This window comes from Argiope bruennichi, chromosome 6 (assembly GCF_947563725.1).
Source record: "Argiope bruennichi chromosome 6, qqArgBrue1.1, whole genome shotgun sequence".
In the NCBI taxonomy this organism is placed as follows: domain Eukaryota; kingdom Metazoa; phylum Arthropoda; class Arachnida; order Araneae; family Araneidae; genus Argiope; species Argiope bruennichi.
This window is the reverse complement of record NC_079156.1, coordinates 68,853,099-68,877,968: the sequence shown is the minus strand read 5'-3', so window position 1 is coordinate 68,877,968 and position 24,870 is coordinate 68,853,099. Positions and strand designations below refer to the sequence as shown.

Genomic DNA, 24,870 nt, shown 5'->3' with positions numbered 1-24,870 from the left:
AAATATTAATAATATCAATAAAAAAAATTTAAGTTTTACTTCAGCAATAAATATTGCTTTAAATAGATTAAAATTAACCATTTTTAAAAATTTTAAAAAAATCTTAAAATATTTTTTTAATTATTAAAAATAGAAAAACTTAAAACGGCAAAAATTTAGAATCATTCAGACAATATGTATATATCTTTTAATTTGAAATGGCAAAAAATTATTTTTATGCTGTAATATTTTTAAAAATTATCCAGAAAAATATCAAAATTTTGCCTAATTTTTAATTTATTAATATTCTAATTAGAATTCTAATTCCGATATCGAAAATGCTCATTTTCCCATCCTGTTGTTTGTGTTGTTTCTTATGGCACAAGCCATGGACAAGCCCGCTATTACGAAGACAGCGATTTAAGCCGGTGGACAAGCGTCTCTTGTTTTTCCAACTAGGGCCAAAAGTACGACTTTGCTACTCACGCATCACTTATTCGCTTGCACAACCCCTTTTTACAGGGGGGCACATTCACACATCTCACAGATAGAACAACAACTATGCCCAAACCGGGACTCGAATCCAGGACACCCAGAGCACGGGGAAGATGCGCGACCCCTATGCCAGGACGCCGGCTCACCCATCCTTCAAAACATAAATGCGCCAAATTTAGTAACTAGATCAAATGGTGTAGTTTGTACAGCATGAGTAAACACACTTATCAAGATGGAGATATATATCTTACTTATTAGTAAATTTGTGCAATATAATAAATATTTTATATATATTTTATCGCAGGAAATTTATTTCAAGGTCTCAAATTTGCACAAGTCACCGCTTTTGTCCTGAACGGCTTCAATTGATCTCGTGCCTTTAAAACTTTCGCGAACTTTCTAATTTACAACTGAATTAAACATTCGGATATCGTTCGCGGGATTTAATAGAGCACTCCGCCTTATCGCATTTTCCCTAAAAGCGCGAAAACAAGTTTATGCTATATTTATGCTCATAAACTGAAGTGAGTTTTCTTTAATCAATTTTGTATTCCTTGGATGTATTCCTATGATGTGAGTACTGTTGAGCTTTTACATAAATCTAGTCATATGTATTCATATATGCATCGTTTCGCCGCCTTTTATTTTCTCTCCTTTTCCGAAAATGATCCAAGGATATGAAGTGTATGCAAATTTCGTAATTTAACAACTTTGTTTCGTCTTCCCCAGCTTCGGTGTTGTCTTTTCCCAGGGTCGTCTGTAGTCGCTCTGGCGCCTGGAGTTTTAAATTTCGTTAGTGCCTCCGGCGCTTTATTTTCAGAGATTCAGTCCCCGAATAGAAAATTAAAGCTTTAGTGTTTTGTTCAAACCGAAGGTTTTAGTGAATATCCTGTTCAGTAGTATATTTTCAACTAGGTAGTTGTCTAGGGTCTAATGGTTTGTTGGTGGTCTGGGGTTCTGGACTGAAGGGGGCCCGCAAGCAGGTCGTTTTAAGAAATGTTTTTAGGCCAGGTGCCAAATAAATAAATATATAAGAGATACGAATTTTCAGATCATAAAATGTTAAATCTTCAGTGTTCTGGTTTATAGAATTGTTGAAATTATTAATCAGAACATAATTAATTACTTCTTCTAAGAGATTGGAAAATTAATTATTCATTGACTGGTTGTGTTGTATTCTATTTAATAGGTCCTGCAAACTAATAATATTTAATTTTATATTTGTGTGAAATTTACCATTTCTTTCAAATCTCTCATAATAATTAAATATTTATCATTTGTAAGTAATCTTATCATGAACTAATGCTAAAAGTTACAAGAATTTTATTATTTTAGCTGCTTTTTCCCTTTTATAGATATTAAAAGTAAATAAGTAAATAAACATATTTCCATAAAGTTATTGTAGAAAAAATTAACTAAAATAAATTATTATTATGTTGATTAGGTTAAAAATGTGTTAAAACTGTTAGTATAAGAAGGGACACGTAATGAGCATCGCCTAAGGTCGCAAAATGTCTAAATCCACCACTAATACTGTTTAATAGTTTATGGATTTGATTTGAATTGTTTATTATTATTTGAATTACAGATGTATGAAAAGTATAGGATCTGTAATTTTACTTTATAAGCGAAAATATGTTTAATCGAAGAACGAGTAAGCTATTTATTGAATGGAATATTTGGCTAATGGTAGATTTCCGATAAGAAGATTAAGCAGCAGCCTAGGGCCTCTGTTTATCTTATTTTCAGAGATTCAGCCTACGAATTATTAATTTTTTCTCTATTGAAAGTAATGTTCAGGAACATTCAGAATGGTAGATTTCCGACAAGAAGATTAAGCAGCAGCCTAGGGCCTCTGTTTATCTTATTTTCAGAGATTCAGCCTACGAATTATTAATTTTTTCTCTATTGAAAGTAATGTTCAGGAACATTTTAGTGAAGATTTTATTAAAGAGTTTATGAAATTGTATTGATATATTGTATTGATTGTAAAAATATAAGATGCATAGCTATGCCTCGTAATTGAAAATATGGTTGATTGAAGAATGTAAAGTTATGGAACAGAATTTGAATTATTCTGCATGAAAAACATAAAGTAAATAACTATACATTATGAGAGAAAATATATTTGATGGAAGAAAGGTAAAGTTATGGAATGGAATGCCTGACAGTCCTCTGATTTAGAAGCTACCTAGAATCGCTAGGCTGAATAGGACAGCAGACGAGTCAATTAAAAATGTACCATTAGTTTATTTGTCAAATAAAGAAATTTGTAAAAATACAAATATTATGAATTATTAAAAGTTTCTATTATATATTAATCCTATATCAAGAATAACTTCTCAAATTCTATATATTTTATTATGCTCATTAAATTACTACAGTATTTATAATTATTGAGCATCTCCTTAAATGGTATGTTGTGACAAATGTTGGTGCTGCGCCGTTTTCAGTCAACATAAAATCAAGAAATGAAACATACATTTTTACCAAGTTAATAAAATGAAAAAAAAAGGTAATTAACATTGATTAGAGTTAAAAAACAGCTGAAAGGGGAAACTAAATTGAAAAGTTTATTAAAAGGAGAGTCACAAAATACCTAAATTCGACTCTGTAACAGTTGTCACCTGAAAAGCATTATAACTGTAATGTCTTGATCTAGAATGATCAAATAACGAAACAGAATTTCCAGACAATTCTTTATTTTACAGCCCTATATATACAAACGAACAACTTGTTCTAATCTTGGTTAAATAAATAATTATTTACACCTGTATTAGGAGACACAACAGTCGAAGTCGAAGGGTTTTCTTGAAACTCAGTTGGTTCTCGGGCTTCGAACTCGTGGACGTAGTCCAACAGTCTGCCTGCAATTCGTTTCTTCTCTCCTCTTAAAAATATCTCCGCACTTTATTTTGGCGACAATCTCTACTTCTTAATTTACATTGGTCATTTGAGCTCTCTTTCGGCCAATTGGGGTTCAGCAATATATTCGGTCTGTCGTGGGAAGGTCCTTTGTGTGATGCACCTTTCATAACTGACTATTCTGGAACAAGGAGTTATCATAGTCCTTTCGCAATGAGAAACATTTAGCATCCAGATGTTTGGACACCTCTTTCTCTTTGAAGGTACTCTTAATATCTCTTAGACGAGGAATTCCCACACGTGGTCTTTCACGGTATTCGCTAATGAACAGATGCGAGACCACACAGGTCAAAAGATCCACCATCTGGCTGTCTCGAGGAGTTTAGTAAGTAACAGCGACGACACAGCTGGCTGTAAATGTCTTATCAGTACTGGGAAACGTGGAATGTTACATAACGTTTCAATATTCCATTCTCAGCGTACTGATTAAAATAGACTAATATACAAAATTATTTGATTATATCATCAATAAAAAAAATGGGATTATTCTCCCCTCGCCTTTCTCGTACACTTGTACAGATTAAGTGTTTCGTGTTTAGTTTCGTTATATAAAAGAATAGCATTTGAAACTTCTGTCTGTCGACAGGTTTGATGATAAATATGATGTTCATCTACATTTTTGGTATAAAGATCCCATAATAAAATTTTATCTTTTTAACTTGTGGACTAACATCCATAAGTTGATGGATGTAGTACACACAAAATTAGACACATACATAAACTATTTTTATGATAAAGCCACATCCCAAGTTTGTGTAATTAGCTCTTTTTGCGTTTGTTCTAAGGTATTCCAGAATGGACAGAATGAAACAATTCCTGCCTTCGACTAAATTTTGTCACACGAATTCCGACTAAAATTAGTAACATTTTTACAGTTTTAGTACTATTTTGTGTTGTTTTTTAATTGCTTTTTATAGACAGGCAGAATACCAAAATTTGTATTGATTCTGAGAGACCTGAAACATGGAAATTTATAAAAATCTCAAGGTCGAATATTTTGAAAATTGTAATATTTCCTACTTATATATTTCGTATGCGAACAAAAAAAGAACAATTTATGAAATTATAGAACTTTTATTATAAAATGATCCTCTATTTACACTCCTGTACTTTAAATTAAAAATTTAGTGGCAAGTGGTAGATTTCCATTTAGGCAATAGCCACCATAGATAATTGTTTCATTATTTGAATAAAAATTATTTGAATGTCATAAAATATTTCATTTTTCTCATTCGATTCTATAAAGCACTAAAAGCTGCGCAATAATATTCTAGAAACTTTCATTTTGAAAAAATTTATGATATCATTTAAAACTTGTATTTGTTAACTAAAAGTTGATGTGTTCCATTCTCAAAATAAATAAAGGTACTTTTAACTTTCAGTTAAATATCTTTGCTTTCAATCATATGTTTCAAAGTCTAATGATACATAAGACCCTTCACTCTTGCATTCTACTTTTACAAAAAAAAAAAAAAAAAAAAAAATCTTTAAACTGATACAAAACTATGCATTTTTTACATTTCGTAGATAAAAATTACTCAACAAATTGAGTATTTTTATATACATGAAAGTACATAAAAATAGATAAAATAAACTAAATAAATAAAAGATGTTTGAAATAATAGACTGAAAAGAAATTAATGTCTAAGCATACTCGCGTATGTTTTTTAAAAACGATATTTTCACCTTCAAAAATATCGTTTTCACTTTAAATGTTCTTGTAAAAATGGCAGTTCATTTGTTTTCAAAGTTGTTAAGATAAAAATAATCGAATTTTTTAAAGAATACAAAACATTTTTTTTTTTTACTTTTTAAGAAATTAAAAAAACCCCTTGGAATTAGCAGATAACGAACTCTCTATTCTTATTTTGCTTCTAAAATAGATGAAAGGATACCAAAATGCTGTAATATGCCCCCATTACCTTTTAGAAAACATTACAAAAACCATAATTTTGCACGAGCAGCAAGTTTTATTTTTTTTAATTTATAGAAAGAGAAAAATAACTGCTTTATTTTTGTTCTTTTTAGAATCTCCTAAATAGCGCCAAAATCTTTTTGTAAAATTTAATGTATAGCTGTTGTTTTGGAAAAGGAATAAATAAATAAATAAAAAAACACTTTCGTTCAGAATTTTAATAATTATGATGCAAATTCCGTGACGGTTTTTTTTCATGTATTCGCTTTCTAAACTGAAATGAAATTATATATGATTTATATCCTTAATTCAACCTCGATTTTATTTATGCATTCCTTTAAAGAACACAAAATAATCCTAAATATGTTTGTGCCATATTCAAGTTTGTGATTTTCTTGTAAACGATTCAATAATTGATTTATTTTTAACTGGAATATGTGTAATCTTTTCTACATTCATCTGCACATGATACAGTCACCATCAAAATTTAGAAATAAAACATATGAAATTTCACATTTAAAAATAATTAATAAACTGACAAATTATTAAAACTTTGCAAAGCTCTTTTATCATTTAATATTAGACATTTTATAATAAATACTAAATTTTCATTTTAGTATTTACCTTACACTTTATTTTCTAATTCTAATAAATTTTGAAATTTTAATGTCTAATTCTTTAAGAATTTTTTTTCACATAAAATTCAGTTTTTTTGAGTAAAATTTTTTGTAGAAAGCTTATTGAGTTTATTTGTATTATCTAAGTCAATTATTTTATTAACAATAAAAGTTTATTAGGTTTCTAAATTTCTGGAAGTATGCCATTGTAGAGTTACTTTATAGTTTGAAAATATTATCGCTGCATTTTTTAAGCTGTATAACAATTTTTTAATAAAAAAAAAAGATTTTTATATTTGATATTTTATATGAAATTCTATATTTACTATACTTTCCACTTACTAATTTATTTATAAGGTATTTATTTATTTTCTGAAAAGCTGCTTTTTAGCAGAAAAAAAAATTATAGCTTTCTTGAAAACCAAACGATTTTTTAATGGAATTCGTTAAGGATTTTTGTTTTAAAAATATTGGAAAATAAGTAATGGCTACTAATGGTTCCTTTTTTTTAATTATATCTTTGAACAAAAATGTTATACTTGAATTATTACTGGATAAATTTGAAGGAATCCACTTTTTATTTTATTGATTCAGTATTCACTTCCAACAGAATTGAATACCTGACTGAATTACGGTGTCCAACATTTCGCCATATTATATACATAACGTTAAAAAAATATTAAAAAGCTTTACTTTCTCGTTACAATTCTCCCTTTCTAAAACCAATTCTTATCTTCCAGAATCCAGGCACAGATCCCATTTCTTTTTTAACGTCTCCTCGGATAAAACTGACAAACTGCTGGCGGCAGAATTCCATGTATTCAAAATGAAACCCAGGATAAAAGATCGAAAAAAAGCGAGGACTCTGAAGTCGCAGTTACTCGAGGTAAGACAGATCTTACTTTTTTTTTTCTCCCGTTTTTCACATTCTTTGCTCTTACGAATGCAGACGATTTAAACTGAGTCATGTAAAGAAAATTCACTTTAAAATTATCAACATGTATGAAGCAAATATATAAGTATTTCTACAAATTGTGTAATAATTTATATTTTATAATTAGAAATGATATTCGAAATTTAGTCTAAAATCAATGTGGAAATTGTATATAAAAAAGTTTCTTAACTAGCCAGTGGGAATTATCTTCTCTAGGATTCTATGCCATAAATATGAATAAATCATAGATGTACTTAATGAAAATAAATATCTAGAAAAAGATGCGGACAAAAATTATTCTGCCATTTTGCTTTTTCAATTCTGAAAATTTCTCCATTTTTTTGTGAGAATTAGAAGATTTTTTATAAACGATCTGATGATTTCGAATCAAACACATTCCTTCTCTCTTTAGATTAAATATTTGGTGAAACTACGAATATGGTTGTTATCTCAGGGCAAAAGTGTAACCTCTTGCTGGAAATTAGATATTGTTTAAAAATATATTTTTAAATAATTGCTAAAATAGCATATACCACTTTTAAGAATCTTTATTTTGAAATAGAAGAATACAGGTTTGAAACTCTCAATAACTTAAAATATTTAAGCTCTGAAATGAACGCACTGTATGACATAACGCCAGAATTTGAACAACAGAAAACGCTCATAAACAACAGAAGCGCATCTACTAAAATTAGATAACAAAATTTTGGATTATAAAAATATTTTAAATCTAATTTTATCAGTATAAAAAACAAATTACTATTTACACAACTTTGATTAGGACCGTTTTCACATACGCTGCTGAGACATAGGCAATGACTGAAAAAGTTAAAGATTCTTGCTATATTTGAAAGAGAAATTTTAAGAACTATAGTTGGTGGAATTGGATATGATAATTATTGGAGAAGGAGAGCCAACTTTGAAATTGACATACTATTTTTAATTAAAGAAAATTAAATATTATTTAGCTTTTTTTTTTCTTCAGATACTGACCTTTTGCGGGAAAACTCTACAGACTTAGCATCATCGACATTCATCGCATTAAGTTCTTTGTCGGCCGTCTAAAAATAGTCGGCAAAATGTGATATCTCATTCATCTACCATTTATCGATTATATTGACAAATGTAATCAAACCGCCTACACCTATTTGGATATTTTGATTGTTTACAGTATATTAACTTTAAGATGGTTTTTAAATTAAAATATTCGTTAATGCCCCGCCCACCACAACCCTTCCTGAAGTGTTGAAAATTTTTGCCTACGAAACTCTCAATCTCTTGCCTCAATTGCCCCCCTGCTCAAGCCACCTCTGCGGATCTCCTATTTTTCATTTATGTCAGCTATAAAAAGAATGCAAACTGATTTTCGCTGATTTCAATGCTTAAATTTGTTCGTCTGATTTGAACCTCTTATATGTTTTTCAATTTTTCAGCTCAAAGTTTATCAAGTATTGCCACCGACAAAAACTAAAAAAAAGCGAAGAAGAAAACTTTTAGAAACGAGAAGGGTGAGTGTTCATTCAACAGGATGGGAAATATTTTCTGTGAAGGAAGCAGTGGCAGAATGGATTAAAAATAATGAAGCCAACCTTGGTATGATTTTTTTTCACTCTTTCTTCTGTCATCATTAAATTATATATCTTTAACAATATCATCTTCTCCGCGTTTTAAATTATTTATTATGTAATTATGTGATTTCAAAATTCACCTAAGTTAAAGTGAGTCTGAGTTGCGCGCGATTTTGGTTCCCACTTATTAGAATCTATACGTGCCTAAAATAAATGCTATCTTAACCCAAATTTAAGAAAAATTCCCTTATGAGTTATATAAACTCGGAATGAGTTTCCACATTTCCTGTTCTCTACAATATTAATTGGATTGTGCCGTTGCCTGGTCCTAGTTCTAACAAAGAAACTCTTTCTATAATAATAATGAGATGAATACAAGATGTCGTTTAAGGAACTGATTGTCAGCTTTCGTTTCGCAGAAAAAAATATTTCATATTGTTACAAAATTGTAATGTTACTTCCCTGCATATAAATCTCCTGGAAAGGAAAATAGCTTTACAGATAACTGTAACAGATAGCTGAGTAGATGTCGAATCATTGACCATCCCGGGTTTGGAGACAAACCTGGCGAACATTTGGCGAAAAAAATTGAAATTTCAAGAAACTACAAGAATTTTGGCGATAGCTCCATTAGGATTCTAGTTTCAGAGATTATTCTAGAAACTTACCTTGTCATAGAAACTAGAAAAACCGTGAGAAAACACTGAAGTAGAGAGAGAGAAAGAGAGAGACGAACGATGTCGATTCTAGCCAAAATGATTAGCCATCGTCCAAAAATAGCTATCGTGTAACTCTAAAACGGAACATCAATTTATAATAAACTATAAAATTAAACAGAAGCATGATTCATCGTAATGTTAATTACTGTTACAGCCTAAATCAAATATATGTAATTTTCATTTAAAATAACTCATACTCAATTATACTGATTGCTTTTCTCTTCTAGAATCATGTGTGTTTTCCGTTCTGTTTTACCTTTTATGACTCATTTATGTAACGAGTTATGTTAATGAATCATTTACTTCTAAGTACATGACTTGTCTATTCGTGTTTTCGAATGTAACACGTCAGGCAATTTGCGAAATGGACATTTTATGTACTCTTGTAATTTGCATGGCTTTCAAAGAAATAGAAAGTTTCGTTTTAACACTGAATAACGCAGTTGAATTTAGCACATGAATCATTCTTTGTCACGCTATGGGAAATCGTATTTTACTGAATGAGAAAGCCTAAAAGCCGTTTGGGAATTCCTGTTGGAGCATTGGAGAAAAACCTAACGTCGAATTAACTTTGGGTTATTTCTCTGCTTTGTGAAAATTTTGTAACATTATTACATATATAGATTGAAACTGCCAACTAAGCATCGTCATTTTTCTTACTATAAAGATAAACTCTTTAGGATCGAAATTTTTTAAAGGTGATTTTCTTACTCTATGTATTTGAAATAATCTACAAGCTTAAAAAAAAAAAAAAAAAAAAAAAAAAAAAAAAAGTTCCCCAGCCCAATTATTCATCCGATTTCGAGAATTTTTATTTCTTGATAATCCATTCATTTTCAGCTGTTTCCTACCACCCACTATTTTCGTAATAAATCTCAAAAACATGACTTTACAGTAGATTCTCCTATGGAAAAAGCCATGACAGAGTCCCACAGATTTAATTACTTTATCGATTTCATCAATTTTTATTCCATGTGAATGCTCGTGATGTCTATACACGTCATTCATGTTCGTCTATTCTCTAATTTGATCTTAAGTTTGAAAATAATAAACCCGTCTGCTCTTATCTGTTACTCATGTTTGAAATCACTATCTCCATTTTTGCTTAGCAATGGTAGATTACTCATTACTTTTCAGCAATGGTAGATTACTCATGTTTGAAATCACTATCTCCATTTTTGCTTAGCAATAAATTTTGCACATTTAGTGATTATTATGAAATCCCCCCCCCTCCCTCACCTTTAGTCAATAAGTTAATTATTTATTTCAAGTTATTTTTTTATTTGTGTAACTTTATATATTTTTTCATTTATTTATTAGTCGCCTCAGGCGACCGGTTGGTTCACCGGGGCTACTGGTTATATTTGATTTCAGCTCGTTATTTATAACTTCTTGATTCCGCCAAATTGTCTGACATTGGCGACATTTTATTTTAATTACCTTAGTTTAGCTCTATTCATCATGTAGATGAGCATTTTTAATGGTGACAGTTCCATAACATCATAGCTCTATTAAAAGCTTAAATATTCGATTCATCTATCATCTAAATTTTGCGGCATTGCAATTTCATTTTTGTACGTCTAGTAAACTGCACAGATATTAAATAGAAATTTGTTCTTTAGCTTTCAGCAATAAAAAAAAATCATGCGATCGCAATCATCGCGATAATTGATAAAACAATGAAAATAGTTTGAACTTCAGAGCAATCATGCAATATATCGTTGGAAATTAAACAAAAAAATATTTTTGAAAAATTGCTAAAATTTAGTAAAAATTCGTACGACTATAAATTGGAATCATGAATCAGTTAATGTTTTAAATTTTAAAATGATGTAAAATATTCATCATTTTTTCTTTTTTGTGATAAATTTTCCTGAAATTATCGCCAAAATTCAACTTAATTTTTAATTAATCAAATTTCTAATTAAAATTTTTAAAAAAAATCGCTCATAGGTGCATATTCCTGACTACAAAGTTATGCATGTGCCAAATTTGATAGCTGTAGGTGAAACGGTATGACCTATAAAGCGCTAACACACATTTTCATCTTTATTATTAGTACAGATTATTAGAAATGACCGTGTGGCATCCATGTTTATACACAACGTTATTTAAACAGTCGCTCTGTATTTATAAATACTACTATAATTAATGTTAATAAAACAGGCAGAAATCTCACCAATTATATTTAGCAAAGAGTAAATATTATCCTAGTATTTTATAAATCATTTGCAAATTTTACAAATTTACTTATTTTGGAACTAGATCAATAACCTTTTCCTGATTGAATTGCTTGCGCCGTCTCTTAAACCACTGGCTCTAGGAAACTGCCTTATTCAGTGTTGCTAGGATCTATATTTTCAAATATGACCGATGCAGAATTTCACCTTTAATTTTGTTGACAATTCTAAGCTACTCTTATTTTCAAATCGAATTTGCCGTGAAACTTTCAAATCTAATTATTTTGGAAATTTCATATTGAATATATTTACATTCATTGATATATATCATTATATATATAGATAGATAATTCAATGCATCGCATGTTCCCTAAAAACTGGTTCCCAACATATACTGCGCCATTTGATTAAATTTCTACAACTATTGGTTTATTATGTTCCAGTTTTTTTTTTCTTTCGTATTTGTTTTAAAAATAAACTTTCTTTTTTAAAATTTAAGTGAATTTTTTCGATATTCAAGATTTGTTTTTATCAACGCTAAACACTTTCTTCAATTTAACATTTTGTTTTCAAGAGTCCATACCTTTTAATATATATAAAAAAGATAAACTCTCTATTTGTTGAATATATATTAATTCTTGTTGCTCTTTTTATTAATTAATCCATCTATTTAAAACAATCAAGAAAATCTAAGAATCAATTCCCCATTTATTCAATTTCGTCAAATTTTATTTCAAATGAAAATTGATGACTCCTGGATATGTCATTAATGATTTCCTGGTCCTCTCTGTCAACTTCGAAAGAAATCTCGAAAATCTTACTTTACTATGCATTTTCAATAAGAGAAAAATCAACAACGGATTTCCCCAACTTCAAAAACTGTACTGATTTCGTCCATTTTTATTTCATATGAAAACTGATGACATCTAGATACGTGGTCAATCGTCACTTATTCCCTTCGAACTCCTATTTTCGCGAAATATCTCAAAATAAAACTTCGAAAGTAGCCCCCCCCCGCATCATCCAGTTTCATTCATCAATTAATTTTATTCACTTTACAAGCACAACCAACCCTTCAGAATGCTTTAAGTTTATTGAGAAAGTATAATTTAAAATAAAACCCTTCTTCGTTGTGATAAGATATAATTAATCAAAGTCAGTTGACAGGAGTATTTAATATTATTAATGTATTGGGCGAGCGTCTGGATAGCGAAAGCGGTAGGTATCTATTAATATATCAAATTTCAAATACTACTTTACATCACCTACTGTACTGAACTTGTGTCTTCTTATTATTTTGATATTGCCTGGTATTTCTGGTATGGATCATAATATATAATCATTTCGCTATCTTCAAATGTATTTCAATAATGGGTTTACAAATATATTATTATAATTCTTATTCATTTTATCTTTTTCTCTATAGGTTTATCTATAAGTGTCAGGAGCCTCGATGACGAACCTGTGCCCAGAGGTATAGTTCGGTTTGCAAGAGGTAATCACAGCGATCGGCAGCCTTTGCTTGTGCTTTTTCTTGACGACAGCCGACAAACTACTGGTTCCTTTTCACTTAAAGGAGGTATGTTCGCTCAAGCTAGCAAGTAATTAATATTTAATAAAATGTTGCCTTTTTTTCTGAAGTATATCATTTTTCTAATTGTGAATATGGCTGTAATCGATAGCATAGACAGCATGGCAAATTTTGACATGTATGACTTTCTGCCAAAATCTTTGCATGGCGATGGCGATTATTTATTAGTTATGCAGTACCTATTAGTTAGTACTCATTATCTACATAGTATATGATATTGTTTTAAAAAGCTTGTTTTTTATTTTCTATTTTATAATTCGTCCGTTTTTTTTAAATCGTTGTAAAGCTTGCATTTCTATTACAAGAGATTTTATACTGCATTAATTTTTTCATATGTTTCTCTAAAATATTGTTCTTTCAACTCCCCCTTATCACATTATATTTTCTACATTCTTATTTAAATTTATTTATTTATTTGCAGAAAAAAGTCAATTTGCATTTTGAAAAAATGTCAAAAACCGCAAAATAAAAAACATTTGAAAGATGCTCCCTGCTAAATCTTTCACATTTCATAAGTTTCTCCAGTTGTTGATTTAATTTTCCACTCAAATGTACTTATGGACATTAACCAGCTAACTGTTTCGCCCTCTTCGGAAAATGCATATCTAAATTGTGCCGCAAAAATTTAGTGATGACGCGTACTTGTCAAACACAAGAGTATGTGTAATACAAAATTATTTTGTAATGAAATGACTTTTATTTTTTTATTTCAATAATTACATTTATTTATTTTCTTAAACTAACATACATTTTTTGCATATAAACGAAATTAACATAAAAATTAATTTATTATTTTAATTTGCTGTTAGAGAATGATATTGAGCAAAGCATGGTACAACGTATAATAATCTTATACTTGTTCCTTTAATTTCGACTTGGCCTCAAAATATTTTAAACATCTTGAAATTTACGAATATGTTTGAGTTTTTACTAAAATTGTAATTCAAACTACAAATTGCCACTACTTATTATTCCTGACAAATAAACTCGTCACAAGGCAAAATGCTGTACTTTTTCCATGACGAGTATACTATTCTAAAGGGCGGCGGTGGCTTGCTGCTAAGGTATCGGATTCGGAAAGCTTTATGTTCGAGACCCGATTCCACCAAAGAACCGCCGTATAAGCAGGTCTGGTGCACGTTAAATCAGTTGGCGTCAAATGTACTCTTGCTGATGGGGTGTGGAAGTTTGAAGGGAGAGGTGCCAGCTAATATATCGTTCTCGTCATCTGACTGTGGTTCAAAATCATAAGGCCTGTCCCAAAAATAGCCCTAGTGTTGCTTTAAAACAGGACATTAATACATAACTAAACTATACTCGTCGAAAACAGTTAACCGTGTAAATACATGCATGTAACGTAAAAGGCGACGATAGGCGCTGACAAGAATTCACCCAATTTTTTATTATTTTTTTTTATAAAAGATTGAATTTGATTATTGCCACTTCTGGTTATTTATATGAATATATTTCTACAATTATTTATTAAATACTTATAATTCATATAGTAATTGTTTATGAAATCGGACTTCTCATACAATCATTACTAATTTTTCATTTTTTTTTTTTTTGTTCAGGTTATCATTCTTTTCCGGCTTCGAATAAATCATCATCATCTACGGACGTCTCACGTACAAAGAGAGGGGACATAACAGGAATGCTGTCCCACCACACTAAAAACGAATCCTGCTCCAGGCACGACCTGTACATAGACTTTGAGCGAATAGGCTGGGCGGCATGGATCATCAGTCCCAAAGGCTACAATGCCTACCAGTGCATGGGGAATTGCCACTTTCCTCTGGGGCAAAACCAGCGCCCCACCAACCACGCCACAGTGCAAAGCATAGCACACGAGCTTGGCTTGACGCAGGCAGTCAAGCTGCCATGTTGTGTCCCCGATAGACTTGTAGCCATTTCGTTATTGTATTTTGATGAATACGGCAATGTGATACTAAAACAGTATGATGACATGGTGGCCGCAGGATGTGGTTGTCACTAGCATATGCAACCAACTATAAGTCAATACCTAGCAGTTAAGTGTGATGCCTGCTTCTGTCATTAGTTTATATTCATGAATATTTGGAGGCAAGTGGACTTTTTTTAGTTTGCCACGAAAGCATGTTTGATATCATTAAAGACATCACATTTCAGAAAACTTTATTCTGTGCTTGTCCACTTTGCTGCTTCCAATTTTCGCTGTTTATACTTGCGAGAAAATATGCAGTGTATTATTGAAGAAAGATGAACATTTGGTCAGTTTCTAACGGTGATCGACCTTATTAGCTCACAGAAAGCGACCCATATTACATTAGAATATTGTAGAATATTGCATGAGGCATGCACACAATGTTGATGCGAATTATAATGTACTTAGTAGGGAACATATGTTAATGAAAAGACAGAAAGATAACTATAATTTTGTAGAATTTAAAAACTGATGAACTCGGCGTATTCTAAAAAAATGACGACTTCAGGTTTAAAATTTCCATAAAGAGTCCAATCTGTAACATTGAAACCTGGGCGTGCTATGAAAATTTGACATTATTTCTTTGCTAGCAGAGATTGCAAGAGACTGACTTAACACCACCTGTTTTCTACTAAAACCAATATTTCAGTGAAGATTTTTTTTGTATTAATAGATGAATGACGGAGATTTAAAACCAAAACGAGTTTCTATTTATTTCAGTAAGAATTAATTCAGTAAAAGAATCACATTTCGGGAAACATGACTAAATGATCACTTATATCTGTCTTTTGATGTCACAGTTTTTCTCTTTGAGTATTTTGTAATTCCATGCTATGCATTTCTGATGTATTATGATATATTGAACATAATTTTTGAAGCGATGATGCAAAACTTCAAGAAGCTCACGATTGATTACAGCATTTTCAAATGTTGATGCGTCAGTATTGATTATTTGCTACTTGATATTATGGTGCTTACATCTGTCATTTTACATTTTTAGTATTTTTTCAGTATACGAAGCGTTATAATTGCATCAAGCGAAATATCAGTAGTATTTCATTACATTTTTAAAAATATTTTTTGCACATTCATTCATAAGTATTGGATAAAAAAAATCTTAAAACACTTTTATCAATGCAATTATCTTATCCAATGAAAACAAATTATTTGGAAATCATGGTTTATTGTAAAGTCCATTCATTTATTGCAAATTATTTCATTTTCTGTTAATAAAGTTTTGATTTTATGGAAAATTACTGTTGACAGTCTTTCTTGTTCAATCAACTAACAGCATACAAACTTAAAAAATATATCATTCAGGCTATTTCTACAACTAATAAAGAATGATGTGTGTGTTGACACTATACAGGCCAAACTGTTTTGCTTAAAGCTATGAAATTCGGTATTTATATACTTTGAAGAATAATAATGTGGAATTTGGAGTGAGTTTTTGAAATTTTAATTAATTAAAAATTCAGCGAAGTTTTGTCGCTATTTTGCAATAACTTCCGGAAATATTACTGTAAAATTTTTACAGCGTCTTAAAATTTAAAAATTTTATCTTTTCCATGATACCAAATTTTTCGCCACAGAATTTCTTTTTCTACTTTTAATTAACTTTTTAATATTTTAAGTGAATTTTACTACGGTATATTTCATTGCTAAAGTGAAATTCAAACCGTTCGCATTCTTGCTAGTATTATTTCATCTTGTTTTTTTTTTTTTTTTTTTTTTTTTTCCTTCATTCTTGTGATCAAGACATAAACATTCGCTTTATTTTCCCAAGTTGAGTATTTTTCAATATATTTTGATGTACTTAAAATTAAGGCTCAAGTTCAAAATCAAGCAATGGTGGAAATATTTTAAAGTGCTTATATATATATCAAAATTTGAAGTTCAAAAATAATTTGCAGAGGAAAATTTGAAATTTTTAGAAACTGTTAATTCCGGTGAAGCAAGTGGTCGCCAAAGGCGACTTGTAATATAAAAAAAAAACAAAGAAAAAAAATGCATTACTAATCTGGTCTTTTCTGTAAAACGTAATCACTGAATTCTTTTTTAAAATATATTTTGATGTACTTAAAATTAAGGCTCAAGTTCAAAATCAAGCAATGGTGGAAATATTTTAAAGTGCTTATATATATATCAAAATTTGAAGTTCAAAAATAATTTGCAGAGGAAAATTTGAAATTTTTAGAAACTGTTAATTCCGGTGAAGCAAGTGGTCGCCAAAGGCGACTTGTAATATAAAAAAAAACAAAGAAAAAAAATGCATTACTAATCTGGTCTTTTCTGTAAAACGTAATCACTGAATTCTTTTTTAAAATGTGTGAAGTGAATAATTTCTTCAAGAACTAGTGAAATTGATACTTTCCTCTCGATTTTCTTACATGGTGCATTTTGTGTTTGGCTTCGTCATATACTGTAGATAATCGAGCATACATTTTTACCTTTATCATAGTGCCATAAATTTAGTACAGATAATGATGGAAATATATTTGAGAGCTGCCTAGAGACAATGGTTGAAGCAACCACATTCTAGAGATGTTGCTAGATAGGTTAGTTGCAAAATAAATAAATTCGCTAAAAATAAAATTCGCTAAATATGAATTATAATGTTAGGAACATGACCAATTATGCTTAAAACAATGTTAATAGTATACAATATGCTTTATAATGTTCATTTAATTATTACAGTATTTATAAACAACCAACGGAAATGGTCTCCTCAAAATTTTATCGCACATTCTTTAATACAAATGTTATTTCAGAGAATGTCTTGCATGACAGTTGCATACACGCGTTAAGAAATATTAACCTTTGACATGAATTTAGAATTTTTTATTCGAACTTTTGTGTGACCCTTGGCGAGTTTTTCAGCGATTAATCTCTGGCATGTGATTAATAGAAACTGAAAATCGAATTTGTGTTCTTGATGCGTTTTTTCCCAAACGACTGAAACTACAATTAAAATCTATTTGTAGTCACAAAATCTCGTACTAAATTTGATATATTTTATCGCGTTTACATGTTTCTGAAAGTACAGACTGACAGACGTTCAACTCTTAGTTGGATTTGGTTCAAAATTTGACAGGCCCATGCATTACAGATGTTAAATCTCTTTGCCGAATTTCATCTCTCTAGCTCTCTTCGCTTTGTAGTTATTGTGTCAACTTATATTCGAACAGCCGGACAGACAGACTTCCTCTGAATGGATTTCACACAAAATTTCATAGAAATCTATAAATTTGGTAAAAAGACCAAATATCAAATTTCATCAGTCTAGCTCAAAGCATTTTTGAATTATCTTTTCCATCGTTAAAAAGACATACATAATGTCACAAATATTTTTTTTTTCAAATGCGGGAAGTATAAAACGTGGAGATTTATCAAAATTCCGAATTTGGCGATTGCGATACTTTTTCTGTACTTTTTATAAAAGAAAGTAAAAATGTCTTGAAATATTAAAATAAAATTTCCAGTTTATTAAAAGAGGAGCCTTATATTATGCAATGATTTATACTTAATAAAATTTTCTGCAAAGGATCGGGAAGTATTATTAATAACTTTATTCAGCAGAGCGTACGGAATTTCATATGATTATCGCAATCCTTCACATCCTGATTAAAATTTTAATTTATTTGAGCATGAACAATAGAATTTTCAATGATAACTTGATCTAGATTTGAAAATTATTTTTCAATTACTGATATTCCTGCTTATAAAAAGTTTAGGTAATTATTTTCAAAGCTATAAGAAATATGCGATATCACTACTACAGAGAAAACGATATGATAGAAATTAAAAGAAAAATGCAATGACAATAGGTGAAGAAGAAAAAAATCTTAGATGACAAAAAGCTTATAAGATATTTATTATAGGTTAGATATAAAAAAAACTGCTTATTAATTACGTTCAGACAAAGATGCAGAACGTAGCGCATCAGAAAAAATTAATTGTTCAGATTTATCACGAGAGCCAAAACTTGATATGTCACCTCTTTACCACTGAAAATTTTCAAAAATATAGTTCAAGATGGCAGACTTTTTTTTTTTTTTTTTTTTTTCAGAAGCTGAGAACTGTTTGATTTAATCTGACAATTTGTGATTTTTCACATTCCAATGAAACGAAATTCTGTTTCATAAAATTTTCTTGCAATCATTCATTCTAAAAAAAAAAAAAAGTTTCGGCTTTAGTTATTTTTTGAGTACTTAACTCACGGTGAAAGATTGACGATTCGTTGGTGAAAACAAATAACCAAATAAAATCTTTCTTCACCGTTAATTAATAAGTGTCATTTTTTGTTTGTTCTATAAATGGGAAGCAGGATTCCGAAGAACTCAATTAATCAACGACTTTCAAAAATACGTTGAAAAAAAACAGAAAAAAAAAACAGTCTTTCTTCTGTCACATTCAACGCACATTAATTTATATATATACTAGCCGCCTTTGGCGACCAGCCGGTTCGCCAATCTTAATGCTAGTTAAAATTTTAATAATTAAATATTTTATGTAATTCCTACTTTAATAGCTTCTTCATCAAATATTTTAAAGCTTCAAATTTTGATAGTCATGTAATTCACTCATAATAATATAAAGTCCTTCAGCCATAACATAATATGTATCTCTCTAATTTTCTGTTAGTTCCGGTAGAATTTATGCTTAAAATTAAAATGGAAATGACTAAACTGCAATTAATATAATAATATTTTTTACTGAAACAAAGCATTTTTTTAATAATATGATTACTGATAATAGAGTCACTGAGCGTTTAAACTTCATGGGCACTAAAGAATATCTTTCTTAAGTTATGTAATATCTCAAGAATTTGTCAACAAAATTTTCTCAGATTCATCATGAACAGATCGATTCATTAACAATGTTTAATTTTAAATGCATCAAACTTTAAGAAAATAAAATGAATCGTTTAAAATAATCGGTCGAAAACAGGTTTAAAAAACTACTTAAAAAACGATGTACTTAAAACTATAAGCATATACAAAAAAATATATAACTAACATAAATACAATTTAATTGCAAAAGCATGCAACGAACCTAAAAATAATTTAAATAATTGAAAACAGGTTAAAAAAATCTACTTAAAAAACGATGTACTTAAAACTATAAGCATATACAAAAAATATATAACTAACATAAATACAATTTACTTACAAAAGCATGCAACTAACCTAAAAATAATTTAAATCATCCGTTGATAACGATTGTCATGGCAACAATCAGAATGCGCATGCGTGAAATTTCTTCGCCAGCTCCGGTAACGCAACTGCGGGAATTTTTCTACGCCAGTTGGGGTAACGCTATGCAGATTATACATTTTAAATTTCCTTTATTCTGTGTTATTTTAATTCAAAAGTACTTCAGAATGAATCTGAAACATGGATTAATTAACAACGTTTAATTTTAAATGCATAAAACATTAAGAAAATAAACAGAATCGTTTGAAATAATCCGCCGAAAAATGTTAACCCTAGCCTCATTGCTGTTGGGAGAAAAAAAAATTTAAGCCTTAGTCATTTGGCGGTGGGGAAAATGGAAGATTTTTTTGGCGGAAAAGTTGGCGGTGGGGAAAATGGAAGATTTTTTAAGCGGGAAAGTTAGTTTTTAATTAATAATTAAAATTTCAAAAAAAGGGACCCCAGGTGCACATTCCCGACCTCTAAGGTATACATGTACCAAATTTGATAGCTGTATGTCAAATGACCTGACCTGTAGAGCGCCAACACACACACACACATTGAGCTTTATTATAAGTATAGATATATATTAATGTTCGATTTCAATTTGAAATTTCATGACGACTAATAATAATTCCAAAGAACGATATTTAGTCTTTTTCTGATGAGTGATACTTTTGATATCTTGTGACTAGAGAAAAAAAAAAATGATTTGAAGGGCATCAAATTATAATTTGCGTCAAATTTCAGATTTGACGCCGATTATTGAGAATTTCACTAACTGTTTTTTAAATTCTTTTCTTAAACAACAAAATTATTATTAGCCTTTGCCACTGAAAATAGTGTCAGTATTGTTCTTCGTTACATTCTTATAAAGAATATTATTTTGTTTTCGTTCTGATATAGAAAAAAAGTCATTTATCTCTTCTGTAATTATTCCTCTTATAAAAATTTCCGCAAAGATTTTCAAAACAGGATTTATTCGAATGCGTTCAAGCATTCTGTTTTTAATTTCGAAACGATAGGTATTGTGATTTATAGCAACAAAGGTTTTTATCTTCCAAATTGATTTGTAATTAGTAAATGTGAAATAACTTCAGATTGCCATATTCAAAGAGTATTTACATTATTGACACAGTTCACACCATAAATCTATTTCCTTAATTTTAAATAATCAAAATAGCTTAATGTAATTAACTATTACAATTTCTGCTTCAGGTAAAATGAAAAATTGTGTACTACTGAGGACTTGTGCTACTTTTTTTTCAATTAAGAGGGGTTTTTCCTTTAATTAATATCTTGTTCTGGCAAAATATTTTGTTTTTATTGTGATGATGCATTTCATTATTGTCATTAAGCCTATTATGATGTTTGCAAGATACTTAAAATATTTTCTTTTAATGATGCGGTTCTTAATCTATAGCGAGAATCCATTTCGGCATGACAAAAATGAAACAGAAAATTTGAAAAAAAGATATATTAAAATAAGAAATAAAAAATTAAATATCCTATTAGAAGTACGTAAATGCTTCATTATCTAAGAAAAAAAAAAATGCTCATTTTCGATTTCTGTTATAATAGAAACTGTGTGTGAACTTAAAAAAAAAAAAAAAAAAAAAAAAAAAAAAAGGAAATGCATTTATATGTTTTTTAAATTTCAAAGTTGAACATTTTAATCAACAATAATTTAATAATAAGAGTAATTTGAGCAATATTAAAAGGTTTATATTTCTGTTATTGATATGATAATTTTTTTAAAGAAAACGAACGATTTTTTTTCTAGAAGAATATTTATTGAAGCAGACTGTCAAATGCATAACAGCCTGATATTTGATCAACAGAAATTCAATTGAAAATAAAACGATATTTCATACAATAACAAAAAGCAGTATCAACCATTTTTACATAATCACTCAAAATAAAAATTCTATTAATTATATCTTTAGATAAAGAAATTTAAGGACATTTTTACAATATATACAGATATTCACAGAAATGGCATTTTGTAAAGATACTGGCAGAAAAAGAAGCTTTCACAAATAGTTCAGAATTTTCTATATTCAAAGAATTCTAATAATTGTATGGTCGCAAACTTTAAAAAATATCTACCTGTTTCTTTTAATTATGACAATGAAAATCGGTCTTAAAAAATCTTTACATTTAATGCATAAATTAGTTGGATTTTAAAAAAATTATGAAAAAAGAAAAGAAATATAATAATAAATTTTATAAAAAAAAATTTGATTTCAATTTTTTTTTTTTTTTTTTGTTGCTACTTGAAAGTTTATTTTTAAACCAATAGCATATTGTTCTATCTCGTACATTACAAGCCATTACTTTATGCTACATAATTGTAATAAGATAAACACTTACATTTTAGAATTACAAACAAGATATCTAAAATATTCTTTTAATGTAGAATGAACTATTTAAAATAAAAGATGTCAAACGTTTTCAGAATTAAAATGTAACAATAATGGTGTTGCTAACATGCCTACTTAATTATTAACTACATTAAAAATATTTTGTATTGTTAAAATACTTTCTTTTAAAAATTAAATGTATGTTTCAAAACACTAAAAGCAAATAAAAAACATTTGGCAACACTAAAATATCTATTAATGTTATAACTTTTTCATACATAAAAGCACAGACATTTTCCTTAGTTCTTTAAAAGTCAGTAAAGTAGGGAGAAGTGACTGCTTTACTAAGTAATACTACAAACATGCACTTAATATTCTCAATAACTTGAAATTTTTTTAAAAATTAGTCAAACAAGAAACTTAATTTGTAAAAATTAATTCCTTCAACCATAAAAATAAAAAAATCTGCTCTTATAATATAATTTGAAAACTAGCTTCTATTTTTTATTAAATACTAATTACTTCAGAAAGTTCACCAAAATGTTGCCTTAAAAGTAATCAATTTTTTTAATGTTTTTTTTTTTTTTTTTGCTAATATATTGCCATTTTTACCAAATACTATTCAGATAGATTTAGTAATATAACTAATAAGATGGCAGGATTAGCAAAATTCCAAGGAATCACAGTTTATTCCCTAGTGTTATGAATTTATTTAATATCTTAACTAAATAATACAATCTATTTTGGTTATTCCAATCCTTTTTTATTGTTATTTCAATCCTTATAATACGAAAAAGGACATTTGAGATACTAAGGTTTTCAAAATGATATTTGTGTTTGAAATGACTTAATACTTTCACGTAACTGCAGTTTAAAATATCAAAAATTGAATAATTCGATACATGTGTCAAACATGTTATTATAGCACAAGAGGTTAACTTCTATAGTTTTGCTAAAATAAAAGCTCACAATAAATTAAAGAAAATAAGTTTTTTTTTAAAGCTTGTAAATTTATAAAGCAATATTTTAAAGCTAATGTAAAATTGTTATTTTAAATAAAAAAAAAGTATATATACATAAATATTTATTTTCTTGCTTTTTCTAAATTGTAAGATCTTTAAAATCAAGTAACAGTAATTAAATAATTAAGCACCTAAAAATGAAGGTTTTTATAATTAATTATTTTGATGAGTTTCATTTTTTAAAAGCTGCACCTTAATATTTGTCCAGGGCATCATTTTTTTTTGTTATATCACAGGATGTTAATAAAGAAGAAGAATAACTAATAAGAATTAAAATTTACAACCATTTAAGAAAAAAAACTTCCATAAATACAAACAATTATTTAACATTTTGTAATGAATAATTTAACTGTAAATGAATATTTCAAATTCATGCATCAAGTAGTAATTATAACAATCCTAATATAAAAATTTTTTATTATAAGTCACTTAATAACAGCTATTACAAATATATATAAAACTTAAGCAAAAGAACAAAATGCCTATTTATTTTTTTTAATACAAAAAAATTTTTACTTCATATTTTTAAAATGAATCAGGAACAGATTTTTTTAAAAATTTAATTTTACACTTTCACAATGAATCATCATCCATTAATTAGTTTTAAAGAGAACCCATCATAATAAACATTAGCTTCCATGAATACTTATTACACATACCTTACAAGCTATAATTAAAAAATAATAAAAACATAAAAAATAATACTTATAGTGAAACACAGTCACATTTCATAACTTTGTTATTCATTTAAAAATAGGAATAATACATGAAACATCTAATTTGGGTAGAGAGAAATCACAAGAAAGGGCATTATTTAGGTCAATAATCATGTGTTGATAAATGGTATTAAACAATTAATGCTCTAAAAATTTGCTAGTCTCTCAAATAATAAAATGTTACATTTGTTTCTATGCTCGAGTATGACTTCCAGAAGCTTTGGCTTTTTAGGTTTATCACCAAAGCAATGTTTATTCAACTTACAGAAAAACACCATAATACATACATAACAGTTTTTTAAATTGTAATAGGCATGCAAAATTCTATGTATGCTGACACTGTTCTTAAACGATTAAATTCCCAAACACAAATATTTACTTTTAAACAAAAAACTTTAGTTCTAAAATAAAATATATAAGTATTTTGTTTATTTAAATAATAGTTTATGATTTTGTAATTTTTTTTTTAATAAATGAAATTTTTATATTTTTAGCTATATAGAGCATTCAAGAAAATTAAAAAGAAAAAAAAAGAATTACAAAATATTATAAGATGATAAATAGTAAAAACTAATATAGATAAATAGTCATTAAGAAATGTGGAAAAAGTAAGCAAAAGCAAAGAATATAGTTGTCTAAAGGTTTTAATAAAATAAAACATACTTTTATTGTTATTTTTATTAATAAA

General features: G+C 28.6%; 1 protein-coding gene across 1 annotated transcript in view; it reads left to right on the top strand.

Moving 5' to 3' along the window:
* The window catches only part of LOC129972094 (bone morphogenetic protein 7-like), a 60,470-nt gene extending 44,401 nt beyond the window's left edge, over nt 1-16,069 (top strand). Inside the window, exons 2-5 of the mRNA XM_056086075.1 lie at nt 6,672-6,817; nt 8,299-8,458; nt 12,759-12,911; nt 14,498-16,069. Of these exons, the coding sequence (XP_055942050.1) occupies nt 6,672-6,817; nt 8,299-8,458; nt 12,759-12,911; nt 14,498-14,919 (881 nt within the window). The 3' untranslated portion in view covers nt 14,920-16,069. The remainder of the gene's footprint in view (nt 1-6,671; nt 6,818-8,298; nt 8,459-12,758; nt 12,912-14,497) is intronic.
* The last annotated feature ends 8,801 nt before the right edge of the window (nt 16,070-24,870 follow it).